General features: G+C 41.2%; 1 protein-coding gene across 4 annotated transcripts in view; it reads right to left on the bottom strand.

Moving 5' to 3' along the window:
* The window catches only part of csmd2 (CUB and Sushi multiple domains 2), a 366,263-nt gene that overhangs the window by 169,742 nt on the left and 182,049 nt on the right, over positions 1-14,472 (bottom strand). For 3 of the 4 annotated variants that reach the window (XM_020624534.1, XM_020624535.1, XM_020624536.1), the window contains 2 exons: positions 4,711-4,823; positions 3,092-3,169 (listed from right to left, as the gene is read on the bottom strand). In XM_020624534.1, coding sequence (XP_020480190.1) covers positions 3,092-3,169; positions 4,711-4,823 — 191 coding nt within the window. Of the gene's footprint in view, positions 1-3,091; positions 3,170-4,710; positions 4,824-12,030; positions 12,260-14,472 lie in introns of those variants that run through there. The other variant, XM_020624537.1, reaches the window with a different exon arrangement.

Here is a 14,472-nt window from a genome sequence, read left to right as displayed (position 1 = left end):
GCAAAAAGGCTAAACCCCAGACAAGGTAGGTGGGCTCTCTTTGACCAGTTTAACTTCTCCCTCTCTTTCCACCCAGGTCACCAGGCAAGGCAGATGCCCTTTCCTGACAGTATACCAGAGACAAGGAAATTGCAGAGCCGGCTTTCATCCTGCCCCAGTCTGCCCGGGTGGGAGCTGCTCACCTCAGCATTGAGCAGGAAGTCATCGATGCCAGGAGTTGGAACCGGGTCCTTCCACCTGTTCACCAAACCATCTGTTTGTCCCAGCTTCTCTGCGCACCAAGGTGCTGCAGTGGTGTCATGCCACCAAACTCACTTGTCATCCTGGAGTAGCACAGACCTGCTACACAGTACAGAGACAGTTTTGGTGGCCCACTTTGAGAAAGGACGTCTGTGAGTTTGTGGCCACCTATTCAGACTGTGGCAAAGGTAAGACTTCCACCGGCAAACCTGCAGGACTGCTGTGTCCTCTTCCCATGCCCCAGAAACCTTGGAACCACATCTCTGTAGACTTTGTCACTGGCCTACCTGCGTCTTGAGGTAACACCACAATGCTCACTATTGTAGACAAGTTCTCCAAAATGGTTTACTTCGTGCCCTTACTCAAATTCCCATCAGCCAAGGAGACGGCACAACTTCTCATACAGCACGTATTCCGTTTACATGGCCTTCCCAGAGATGTGGTGTACGACAGAAGACCCCAGTTTGTGGCCCAGTTCTGGACTGAATTCTGGCAACTCCTGGGCATATCTGTCAGTCCATCCTCAGGTTTCCACCCACAGACCAACGGGCAGACTGAACAGCTCAATCAGCAGCTGGAAACCGGCCTGCGTCTTTTGTGTCACCAGGACCCTTCATTGTGGATGGATAATATGACCTGGGTGGAATACTCCCACATCTCCCTTCCTTCTGTAGCCACAGGTATGTCACCATTCGAGTGTATGTATGGCTATTCTCCTTCCTTATACCCCAGTCTATACTCTGAGATCCGGGTTCCATCTGCATCGGCTCTGGTCCATAGATGTCATCGAGCCTGGAGGAGAGCCCACCTAGTCCTTCTTTGCTTTGTCCAAACATATGAGAAGTAGGCTAATATTAATCATTTTCAGGCTCCCAGTTACCAACCTGGCCATAGGGTCTGGCTACATGCTCGTGACCTCCCTCTCAGGACCGAATGTCGCAAGTTGGCTCCAAGGTTCGTGGGTCCCTTTCCTGTTTCTAAGATCATCAATCCTGCCACTGTTCGCCTTTGCCTACCCCGCTATTGTCATGATTCTGTCCCATCTGCTTCCTGTCTCATGCTTTTATTCTGACACCACTTCCTGTTACAGTCTTACCTCAGCTACGGGCTCTTTGCTATAATCAGATACAATTGCTCACACCTGTTTTGCACCCTTTATAGGCAGCTTCCCCCCACCAGGAAGCTGCCAGATTGTTCGTGACTCCCGTGCAGACTTTCCAGCGTTATTATTGTTACCTGTGATATCTGATGTGACTCCGGATCGCTTCGACCACCAAGTACTGGCTTCCCCTTCTGATTCTGATTGATTTCTGTGTCTCGACTTTTGGACTTCCCTCTCTGACATCCCGTTTTGGATTCCTTGGCTGTGTGAGTTTGCTGGCATTGACCCTGGACTGTTGTTTTTGACTTGGAGTGTGTTTCTGGACTACTGCAGTGTATGGTCTTAACTGTGCTCAGTAAAGAGATAACTAGCTACTCAACTCCCGTGCAGACTTTCCAGCGTTATTATTGTTACCTGTGATATCTGATGTGACTCCGGATCGCTTCGACCACCAAGTACTGGCTTCCCCTTCTGATTCTGATTGATTTCTGTGTCTCGACTTTTGGACTTCCCTCTCTGACATCCCGTTTTGGATTCCTTGGCTGTGTGAGTTTGCTGGCATTGACCCTGGACTGTTGTTTTTGACTTGGAGTGTGTTTCTGGACTACTGCAGTGTATGGTCTTAACTGTGCTCAGTAAAGAGATAACTAGCTACTCAATCTCATCTGGCATTATAATTGAGTTCACCTGAGACATTATTGGCAGCTTTACACGCCAATTCCTGACAATACTTATAGAGACTAATCATTTGTTGAGGTCCAAAAAGTAAGATCTTCAAAGTTTTAATTCATTTTGCATTAATGGAAAAATCTAAGTAATGAACTATTTTATTTTCACTCAGAAATCATTTTCCATAATGTGCCTATCTTTCCTTTAAGAGCCACAGGCAGTGAACTAATGTGGAAACACCATAGAGGGAGAAAAATAATTTGGAGGAAACTAAACTGAAAATAAAAAGATAAGGTCAAAAAAAGAGGATGAAGTAGGCTATCATGTAGAAAAGATATGATATAGGGTAAAAGTGAATAAAATGAATTGTGCCATATTCGGGATATTCATGGCTGTTAAGTTATTAATGTTCCAGATGTTCAAACACAGTTGAATGGGACAATGAACAGTGAACTCAGACAGAGGGTGAGAGAGGACAAGGGCAAGGAAGAGCAACCAATGCAATTACTGCTGCAAGTTTGCTATTGGAAGTACATCACCAGCACAGTCTGTGCCTTCTTTTTTGTCTGTGCCTCTTTCAACAGTCAGCCATTTCCCTTTTCTCTAGCCAAGAAGCAGAACATTTTAAATGACTTTGAACGAGAGTGGAAACAGGTGAAAAGAATAAAAGGACTGTCTGGCAACTCCTGCGATAGATAGACAGGCACGTTGCAAAGACAGCAGTTGTTCCAAAGACTGACGAAATTCTCAAGCATATTCACTGTGTTTTCTGTTGTGCTTTCTTGTACCAAGTCTTGAGTCACTCTCCCCAGATGCATGAGGGGAAAAAGTCACTGTTAACACCTATGTTTTTCAGATTTATACATTTTTAGCATTATACAGAATTTTTTTCTCAAGCAAGAAAATTACAAATTGAAAGTGCTTTCTATTTTGCCATGTGTATACTGAAGCCATTTTTTATTCTCTTCTTTTCCCCCTTGAAAACTCAGTGGCCAATGGCACAGAATAAGTGAAAGTATTGATTTTTGTCCAGTTTATTTGCAAAAGACTGATGGCTGATGACCGAGCTCAGTAACTTACACACTGATATCTTGTGGTGGTTATCTTTGCTAGGCAGCATCTTTACACCTCGAGACTTGAGTTCAGTCATCTTTTTCACTGTAGAGGAGACGAGCAGAGAGACATATATAAGACAGCAGGAAGTGGAATGATGACACCCACACATTTAAGCAGTGGTAAATGTCTGTAGCAAATACAGCATATGCATGGCACTATACACGATTGCCCACACCTACTCCAGTTCATTTCACAGAACCTAATTAAATGAAGACCTACCAAAAACTGTCAAATGAGAAAATAACTGACATTTTTTTATGGCAATAAAACCCAACATTTTACCTTAAAAATATCTACAGTCATTCATCCAATTAATTTTTGCCCATAAAATTCATGCATTTAGTTTACATTGAAGAAAGTACCATTTGTCTACAATCTTGTGGAATGAAGGATGCAAGAAGTATCATTATATTTTGATTAAAGAGCAAAACTGCTTATTTTTATTCAATTGAGGATTAGGTTCAAATTACTGAGCTCCCTGTTCATTTCAGCAAAACTAAAAGCCATGATTGCAAAGTAGGAAGTTCATTTAAATGTATATTTATTCACCGATTTCAAAACACCATCAGCATTGTCTGGGCCCCCCTTCACACTCAGCCTATTCAATTACTATGACAATAGAACTATGCGTGTTTTGCAGAATTGTGTTCTCATCCTTTGCTCAGTTTCAGCTATTTCAAATCAAAGCTTATTTGAGTATTTTGTCAAAATTTTGTTTATTGCGTGCCTGAAAGACAAATCACAGTAAAGAATTTCAGTTTTGTTACCCCAATTAAAAAATGTATTTCTAGTAAGGTGCAGGGTTTGATTATGTGGGGCTATTTGTTTTGCTGTATGTAATGAGGCCCTGAAGAAAAAGATTTTCAATCAACATATCAAAAGTAGCTACTGTTGAATCACAAAATCAGAAACTGTCATGACAGGCTAGTTGAGGCTGAAGGATGGTAGAGATGGAGTCAATGTTTAACCTAATTAGTCTCCCATTTCCCACCTCTCTACATAATGGAACACAGATCAACAGCAGCATAAACGGCATCTTTCAAAATGACCACACAGTTCTATCAATGCCTCGCGTTTTTGTCCTGCCCTCTCTTCCTCTTTCTTTTTCTCTTCTTTCTCTCTACCCTTGTCTCTTAAGAGTTAAAGTAGATGGTTTGGAGTTGAGATCCATCCATAATGTGCTCAGCAAATTTCATGGCAACCTGCCACTTAAATCACTGTACAAAGTTCACATGGTGGCCTGAGCTCAGGGAGTGTCTGAAATGGCAAGAGTTTGTCCTCTGGAGAATACAAATATGTTTCACTTCATGGCTGTCATTGAGAAGATTTCTGTTATTTCTTTCTATACTCTAAGTGTAAACAAAATTCTGATTTTGGTACATGAGAAAGTGGCAGTTGTTCAGAACAAATATCAGGAATGGGAGGGACCAAGAACCTTCATATCAAATATCATGGAAACCCAGCAATTTTTTGCTGATGCTTCTGCACAAAGACAAATGTAAAATGCAAGACAGATCTGATCTGATGGTGGTTAATTATTTATGTTTGTCCTTTTAAAATATCAAAACCTCTCCTTATCTTACCTTGGTATTGGGCACTGAAACCTCGCAACTTGTGGTTTCCATCAGAGGTAAAGTGCAGTCTAAGCCAGTTCTTGCTGCTAATGATGGGTGAGGGAAGGTTGGGGCCAGTGAACCTGCAGAAGCACACATGGAAAGAAGAGTGCCTTAGATTATCAGTATATTAGCAAATGACTGTTTTAGCATGCACATGTGAAGGTAGAAGATTGCAAATTGCAATCAAGGTTAGCACATGCAGTGCATACTTGAAATTCAGGTTAAAGGCTAGAAATATGCCAGCAATATCTGTAATCTTCTGCATTTTCTGAGTACAGGAACCCAGCTCATGAATCTGTTTAGATGAATTTAATGTCATCTTACTTATTTTGTTATTATTGCTGAGTTACACGACTCATATTTCTGTATCATCTTTTATTTATGGCATCATCTGCCACTGCAGGAAAGCAGCTTTGCTTGTGCTTCTGTTTTATGTCATAAAGCAGTAATTCAAATTTAAGTCCAATGGCAGACAGTATATTGCAGATTCTGAAAAAACCTGCCAATCTTCATGGTAATTGTCTTGTTTATGGTAATTATACATATGTTTCAAAGTTAATGTGGCCATGGCTTAGAAACATGAAAATGCTTCCCCTTTAAGATCTTAAAGGGAGGGTCTGGTACTCAAGGGGAATTGCAATGTTAATGACTTTTGATCAAACTGTAGACCAATAAAAAATATGACCAGAGAAGACACACAAAAAGTAAATTTCATTTATTGCTTTGAAAAAGCAACAGCGAATTATACATCACAAACACATATAGTACTTCCTGATCTGTATGCTAAAGAGGGTCATTGCTTACCAGGCACTTTCTCAGTTGTTAAAGTTAAAGGCATTTGGGGAGACATTCTGTTTTATCTTGAGACACAAACAAAAGCACATGCACACATTCCTACCACATACAGTATTTGCAACCTCAAGCACATACAGTATTCATATAAGTACATGTATAAATTCCAATTACCCAACTACAAATTACATTTTCCCGACTGTGTTGACCTCATCTCCCCAACCTACATACCTGCTTCACTCTACAGAGTCAGTAGAGGAGCATACTGAGGTACACCTCCATCCAGCTCTCATTAATGTGCCCATGATAAAAGCTATGACAAAGCTAAGTGAAAGGTTTGATTAATTAAAACTGAGATAAAGAAAGACCAGAAAACAGGTAGGAGCCTGCAAGCTAAAAGCTATCCTTCTTTGTAAGCAAGATAAATATTGTGTGTATTTTGTGTACTGATGCTGGACAAAAGAATAAAACAGTTTACGACAAGCAGCTCCAACCACAAAAAGACATAGGGATCAACTATAAAGAGATTTAATCTATGGAGAGTGTTTGGTGGAGACAGGCAACTGACAGCACTGTAGCATTCTCTCAGGGTCAATTAAAAGTCTGTAGGTTTCTAGATGTAGAATGTAGAAGGTTTTTTTTTATGAAAACAGAGCCTCCTTTGTTTATAAAGTAAGCTCTTGCTGCAGAACAGCCACAATCTCACTGTAACAGCTGCTCAGCTTATTGGTTAACCTGAAATAAAAACTCACCTTGAGGGCAGAAGGAAGAGACAAAAAGAGTAGAAATTATTATTAGCATTATTATTATATTTCTGGGCACCTGACAGGACTAAATGCATAAGTAAAACTATGAGAAAATAAGTAAGAAAGATGACATCAAAATGGAGCAGAGTGTAGAAAAGAGCACTGTCTCCCCTAGCTGCTTTCAGCACGTAACTGAAAGTAATGTCAAAGACCTAAACCCATGGTAAAGAGATTTCCTCTGAAGCAAACTATTAGTCACAAAAGGGCTGGGTCAGGGTTGGGAGCATGGCTGAGGTCGACTCTACTTCCTAACCAAATGAACAAGAAGCCCCTTTAGTATCACGTCAGAGACCCTACTAAACAGCATTGTGTGTAAAGATGAGCGTTGGTCAAAGTGAATGCATGTACACCCTATAATCACACCTGCTCAAGGAACACTGCCAAATTTTGTAGCTCCTGGGGCATGTTTTGAGGATACCTTCTAGAAACATTTTTACACTGCACTAGCCACTGGTCATATTGCTGCTAAGACTAACCTCTGAGTTCATCTTCTATATGCTCTACACAAACCACATTTTCAAGATATGATAATACAAAGACAGCTCAGTGCCCATGCACCAAATGCTTTTAACTGGGCAGAGGCCAACCTTGGCTCTTCATCTAATGCATAACCGATGGATAAACAAAGCAGACCAAGAAAACAATATACCCAACAGTTCAATCATATACACTTTGTATTCTCTTTTATATTTTCAAACATGGCAATAATTATTTATCAGATCAGATTTTTTTTTCTCCCTTTCAGTACAACCTTGAGGCTGGTATAATGAAAACATGGTGGAAATGGGAAGCCATGTCGTACTACAGTGGCCCTAATTTAAATGGTCTTATACTTGTATAGCACTTTTCTATTCTTTACAGCACACTCAAAGCGCTTTCACACTACTCGGCCAGTCACCCATTCGCACACCGGTGTTAGCACTGGGAGCAACTGGGGGGTTCAGTGTCTTGCTCAAGGACACTTTGACATGTTGACTGGACAAGCTGGGAATCGAACCAGTAATCCTCTGGTTAGAAAACAACCAGTTCTACCTCCTGAGCCACAGCCGCCCCCCCAAGGCAAGGGGTGCTAATTTACAAGGCAGGTGTAAGACTGATAAAGTGAATCAACATACTTCAGGGGATGTTTTATCACTTCAGAGAAAGGGAGAGATGAAGCATTGAGGGGGCTCATGTAGTATCTGGCATGTGTGCATTTGAAGCGCTACTACTAGGACGGAAAACGCCAGAATCACTTCTGTCACAAAGTGCATAGCTGGGTACTAAATCTCGCATCAGTGAATCACAGTATATGATCTCCCCGGACCAAACGCACACTCAAAGGCAAGCAAAGTTTTAAAGCAAAGTTCTCTGTTCAGTTGCACAAAGCACTTTCGCTGCAGGGACAAATGAAAATGTCCATTTGAATTAAAAGGCAATCTGAGGTGGAATTAGCTCTCATTAACACACAACAAAAAAAGCTAAAGACTGAATTAAGATTTTGATGATCTCTGGCACTGACACGATAAGAAATTGATTAATACATTTTGGATGAAGAATGAACAGACCACTATAAATATCCTTTTAACTCAAAGTCAAATCATCTCATGGCCTGTTTTTTTTCCCCAATATGGATTTTTGGCTGAAAGTGACCATGGAGAGCAAAAGAAAAACTCCTGAGCAGGCTGATGAAGGTCTCCTGAAGGGTGTTGTGTCTACATCTATAGCTCCTTTCACCTCAGCCTCTTGCTCCCTCGCTGTCTGACTGACCATATTAGATTTTTTGAGGAACTATCTTGAGAGTACAGTGCTAAATCAGTTTCCATTTTCAGGCCCCAAAGCTCCTCTGTCTGAGTCAGACTTTTCATGATAGTCCAAGAACTGTATTTTGGCAAGGCAAGGTGACAGAGTCAACCTGTAGTGTTCTTGACTGAGGGAAGTGGGATACCACACTGACACACAGGGCTTTCTGAAAGACAGCTTGGTTTCCATGCAGTTCTTTTACTTCCATTCACACTGCACATTGTCAATATTCATAAAAAGCCTGAAATAGTCAAGTGTATGGTGCAAACTATGAGGAAGCTCGGCTCCCCTTAACAAGACATGAGCTCCCCTGAAAACATGATTTGCAAAATTCTGGGGGGGTCTCAAATCTAAAATATTGATAACATGTTAATTTGCCATATAGGTTATTTCTGTTTTAATGTATCTCTATGATCATGGATCAGATTATTACTGATGTATGATTCACACAAAAGGGAAACTCAACACTAATTCTAATAAAGATACTGGCATGCATGCAGTTCCTGCCATCACAATGAAGCGTGGTGCAGCAGTAAATTTCACTTTAATCAAAGATCATAAAACAATCGCTCTTGATCAAGTCAGTTGCCCTAAACATAAAAAAAGAAGAAGAAAGATTTATCCCACTCAGTCTGCATGTGAATCCCAATTTTTCATTTAAGCCACAGATCATAGGGTAAACTTATGTCAAAAAGAAACAAGGCAGCTTTCAAGTGACACAGCCTGTCCTCTCTTTCTGGCGCCTGCAAGGGACTTGGTTTCCTTCTATTTGTAAAACAGAAAATAAAATAGGTAATTAATGAAGGAACCATAACACTCAGGAATACAAAGGTGTACATATTCACACAGGAGGGTGCACATAGTAAAATGGTCTCTTGGTCTCTCTCCTCACTGCTCTCTGCTCCCCTGTGGTGCTAAAATATGCACATCGCCCGTTACTTGTCATCTGCTTTTCTATTCTTATTATTCATATTCTTATCAATAGGAACAATGATTTAAAAAAGCTAAATCACATGCTTTATAAACGTTGTCTCTGTCATTTAGTCTGACCATTTAGTCTTACACAGCTGTTATTGACACCATCTGATCTGTGGGTATCTGAAGGCAGTCTTGCAAATCCTCATTGCTTAAACTTGTCTCTTGAATGTCATATTGCGATTGAGAGTGTTAACAATACGCAAGACCGATTAAAACCCATTTTATGTAACACTTGCACACAAATACTTGGAATATTAATGTGATGTCACTCATTATATTGTTAATGTCTTTCAGGATTTTCACCAAAGGCTGTTGCCATCAGGCAATTCAACACATTTTTTTAGTGAAATGGGTCTTTTTCTGCTTTGTACTCACAGTTTCATATCATATGTTTTCAAGAGGAAGGTATCATAATACTCTATGCGTAATCAGCAGTGGGCAGAGTGTGGGTCCAAAGGTGACTAAAGGGTTATTCATGCTTTGCACAGTCACATGCCTGCTAAGGTTAAGGGATGGAATTTTCATTATCTTCAGAGTTTTGCGAAAGCCCATGCGGATTCTGTGAGGACGTCAGTGTGAAGGCCAAAAGTTTTTTTCAGTGCAGACAGTCCTCACAGCAAAAAACTAGACCGTGCATGTGCCACAGTGCTTGGAAACCATCAACATACACGGACAGAAGGCAGCCCCTCGATTTGAAGTATGAAAAGGAACGTGTGCGCATCCCTCACACGAGGGTAGGCGCAAAGTATGTCTAGCCCTTAACTCCACAGTATGACCAAATGCTTTAAATTATAGTTAAGCAAACAAATTCACTGTAATATAACATCTGATGACCATGTATTCATTCATGTGTGGGTGTTTGCATGTGTATGGTGGGGAGACAGCCAATTCAGGGCAAAAAACATCTCTATTAATTGCCGTTACTCAGCAAGATCAATCAGAACTCTGCTCAGTATGCAGGTCCTGGTGCTTACAGAAAACTGCAGGTCAGGGTGACTTAAAAGCCCAAACCTTTAACATTTTAATGAGAACATGTGAATTATAGCTGAGGCCAGCCTAACCAGATGCGCACACACACAACTGCTAGCAAACATTCAGGATAAGGATAAGGATAATCACCTTTATTGACCAAGTATGTTACACACAAGGAATTTGTTTCCGGTACAGAACCGATGGCAGCTATCTGCGGCGCCATCTCAACCGATGGCTCTAATCATGGGGGGCAACTTGGGGGTTCAGTGTCTTGCCCAAGGACACTTCGACACGTGAACTGCTGGCACCGAGATTCAAACCTTCAACCTTCTGGGTGGGAGACGACTGCTCTACCCACCGCACCACTGTCGCCTCCATTCACGCTACAAACTAATACACTTATGCCAAAACATTCTTCCTTTCTCGCTCGTTCTCCGTAATACACACAGATATACTCACACACATAGACACACACCATGTCCTTCTGAGATAAAACTAATTAGTGTGGAAGGCCCTCATATCTAGAACAAAAATAAAGCAGTGGCACTGGAGCTGTAGTCATGACCTTCAGATATAATTGGGACCAGACAACACAGAACCATCAACACTGATCTTTCATTTCTTGAAACAACCACCACCCAGGCTGTAAAAACCATCAACCTTACACTAGAAGCTAAGGCCAACATATTAAGAGAGGCCTCTGAGACAGTGATGTCTCATGACTCTGTACTGCAATGGACTGAACCTCTGAATTAAAAAAAAAAAAAAAGGAATTGCTGATGACACCGAAACCTCCACTGAAGCCAGTAAATTTCCAGACCCATCAGAGCTAACAAGTCTACTCTTCCTTTAGACTCTCTGGTCCAGCAGAGCCAAAATGTCTGTTCTTCTTCTTCTCTCTGCCCTCATGTATTATTCATGGAAAGACCTCTGGCCCCATCAGAAAGCCTTGTTAACTCTTTTGAGGGATTCCTTTCTTCCTCTTCCCACAAACCATTTTCTGCCCTCACAGAACATATAATATGGACATTGATTTAAAGAAATTTCCTTTTGGAATAAACAATGCACAAGCCTTCATCGGTTCCTTTTCCCTTATTTCCCTTATTTCTATATCTCCCTTTTTTCAACATTTCTTCAAGCCTGCCTCAAAGCTTCATGCAAATTCACTTTTGGATATAAACAGTGGAAATTAAAAAAATGGAAATTAGAATCTGCTAAGAAAATTGCATAAAACACACCTTAATGCCAATGCATCAAAATGTTACATTCTCATAAATAAAAGAGGGCAACCCCTTTACAGTAATTCACCAACCTAAGTCAATTTTGAGAGAACCCACAACATAATAGTAGTTTTATGAGATATTCTGATAACTGATAGCTAGAAAGGCATACAGACCAGCACACAAAATGGTGCAGAAACAATCTACTGTGGCTCAATTTATGGAAGTAAAGAATTTAGTTCTACTTGTTCTGCAATTGATTCCAACCTCAGAGTGATTTATTACTCTTGCTCAAAAAGTCAAGGTGGATATAGGCAAAGTCACAAAGAGCAATGAAATAGGACTGAGCTGTCAGGGAGTGGTGTATGAAGCGCCCATGAATGTGGAGGTGTGAACCCGATTAAAGAACCAGTAGTCAGAGGCAAGGTGGACAGAGTTTATTACTTTCTTCAGGAAACACAGATGAAGGAGGGATGGATCCAGAAAGCCTGTATCGATGAGGTGAACCCCGGTTGACATCAGCCGGTGATGTCACTGGATAGAGGGAATTCCTCCAAGTGCAAGGAGTGAGACTGACAGTTAATAGTACACCCACAACTCACAGGGCAGAGTCCAAGAAAAACCGTTCTTTAGTAAACGTCTTTGCGAAAGAAGACAGAATCAACAAACCCAGCACGAAGGACTAGGCTTGGCTCTTTTCACATTCAAAGTCCAAGGTCACCTGTCAGCATACTCACAATACAGGGCAGGCAAAACTCAAGGTTGTGGAGGCAGTCCAGAGTCAGAACAGAAACAGCTCACAGTTTCGGAGGGTCAGGCAAGGCACAAGTCTCTAGGTCCGATCCACGGTCAAGGTACACAACAGTCCAACAGGTTAGGGCAAGGCAGAATCTTTGGTCAGTAATGCGGGCAGGGTCTTGATCTCAGCGTAGTAGGTGCTAGAAGATAAATGGCTGGAGAGTCTAGACAAAGCACAGAACAATCTGGCAGCTTCACACTAGGTGAGAAACTGCTAGATGCTGTCGTAAGCAGGTGTGAGTAATTGGGGAGCAGCTGAAAACAATGTGAGTGATGAGGTAAAGCTCCTGGGAGTCAGGGTGAGCTGGGAACAGGAAGTGATGTGAAAGTAAAAGTGGATTACCGGAAACCAAGAACCAGGGATCATGACATGAGCTGTTATTGTATGGACTGTGGAACAATGCTGATGAAGAAAACATATAAATCCAAAAGACTTTAACAAAATGACCCATAGAGGCATAAATGACTTGCTTGACTAAGATGAAGCAAAAGACAAATACAGATGTGGTCAAATTAGTGGCCATTCTCTCCATTACTGTCAAACCCAACTGACATGATGCTTTACCATCAATGATAATCAAGGTTGCTGAAGGCACACACAAACACACAACTCAAACCAATAAGTGTGAGCTTCTCAATGGGTATAATTCAGTATTGGATGTGTGCTTAACGAGAGAAAAACAAATGAGCTTCCAAGGTCACACTTAAAAGCAGCAGTGATAATTGAGCCCTCCCCCCAGTAGATCTACCAAACACAACAAGAAACAAGAAACAAGCAGCAGTAATATCCTGGGGCTGACTACAGGGACATCATCCCTCTCTTCTACAGGAGCCTTGAGGAGATATAAACAAAAAGAGAGGTGATAAAGACAAGGTGACCATCATGGTGTGGCTGATAAAAGCCAGGTGAAGAAAGTTAAGGGAATGAGAGAAATCAGTGTATTACTTTTTTCACTTGTTTTAATAATGGTAAGAACTGATGATTCAATATCAGATAAACTGTTAGTTTAAGATGGACATTTATGCTAGGCTGGACAATAACTGTCTTCCCTCTCCTCCCCTATCTCTGTCTCTTGTGGTTTTTCAAAGTGAGTCTTAGATGACACAGTGTGCGAGAAACCATTGTAATAATACTGAATGTGGCAACACTCTCAAATCCCCCATACACAGCCGGTGCATTTTATTTCCCTGATACTAAAGCATCATGAAATACAGTAAATACATTATGTTAGGACAGAATGAGCTCTAGGTTTTTGCTCTGTTTGTATTTTTGTAGGTGTTTGACTTCATGTTCATGCACAGTATGCATCTGCGTGAACATATGTCAACATAAAATGTCTAATGTGAGATCCTAGTAGAATCCTTTGCAACTTCTACAGCTGTGTCATCGAGAGCTCTTGACCAGCTGCATCACTGTCTTGTATGGCAGCACTACTGCTATGGACCACAAGCGCCTGCAGAGAGTGGTAAAGACTGCAGTGAAGATCACCAGGACTCCACCGCCCTCTCTGCAGAGCATTTACCACCGCAAGGTGCGTAGGAAAGCTGCCTTCATCCTGAAGGACCCCACCCATCCCCAGCATGGACTGTTCATACGAAGAAACGTAGACAGGTAACGACACTCACTGATACCGGGCTATAACGACTTGGTCATTTGGGGACATTGTTGGCCACCAAAGGACTGGAACCGCAACATATCAGTCGTTAGGGGACACTGTTGGCCATCGAAGGACTGAAACACCACCCAGGGGGATAAATATCTCTTGCTCAACACCAGTTGGACAGGACTGATGAAGCCTCTTGGATGAGAGGTGAAATGTCTTCTATCTAAACCAAGTCCAGTTGATTTTTTCTACGTTTTTTTCAGCCTATGCATTTGCTGTATAGGCTCAGACCTAGGGGTTTAGGAGTTTAGTTACTCTATAAGGTTATACTTGGACACCGTTTGGTTTATTTGTGTGGATGCTATAAAGCATCCACACTATGTTATCCTGTTCTTTATTATTAGTGTGGATGCAAGCATCAGCATCCATACTATGTTATCCAATTATTTATTGTATGGATGCTGAATCAGCATCTATACTATGTTATCCAATTATTGTATGGATGCTGATTCAGCATCCATACTATGTTATCCTATTATTTATTATTATTATTATTGTATAGATGTTGATTCAGCATCCATACAATGTTATCCTATTATTTATTACTATTATTATTATAGTGCGTATGCATCCACACTATGTTATCCAGTTCTTTATTATTCTGGTTTCTACCACTGTTCGTCGGCATCTAATTGGTGCAGCATACTTTCACCTAGAAGGGCCATTGAGGTATGTGTATCTCCTTAAGGACATGTGTGCTTGTACACAACTTTTTTT

The sequence above is a fragment of the Monopterus albus genome, unplaced genomic scaffold (assembly GCF_001952655.1).
Source record: "Monopterus albus unplaced genomic scaffold, M_albus_1.0 scaffold329.1, whole genome shotgun sequence".
Taxonomy (NCBI): Eukaryota; Metazoa; Chordata; class Actinopteri; order Synbranchiformes; family Synbranchidae; genus Monopterus; species Monopterus albus.
This window is presented reverse-complemented; position numbering and strand designations above follow the sequence as displayed.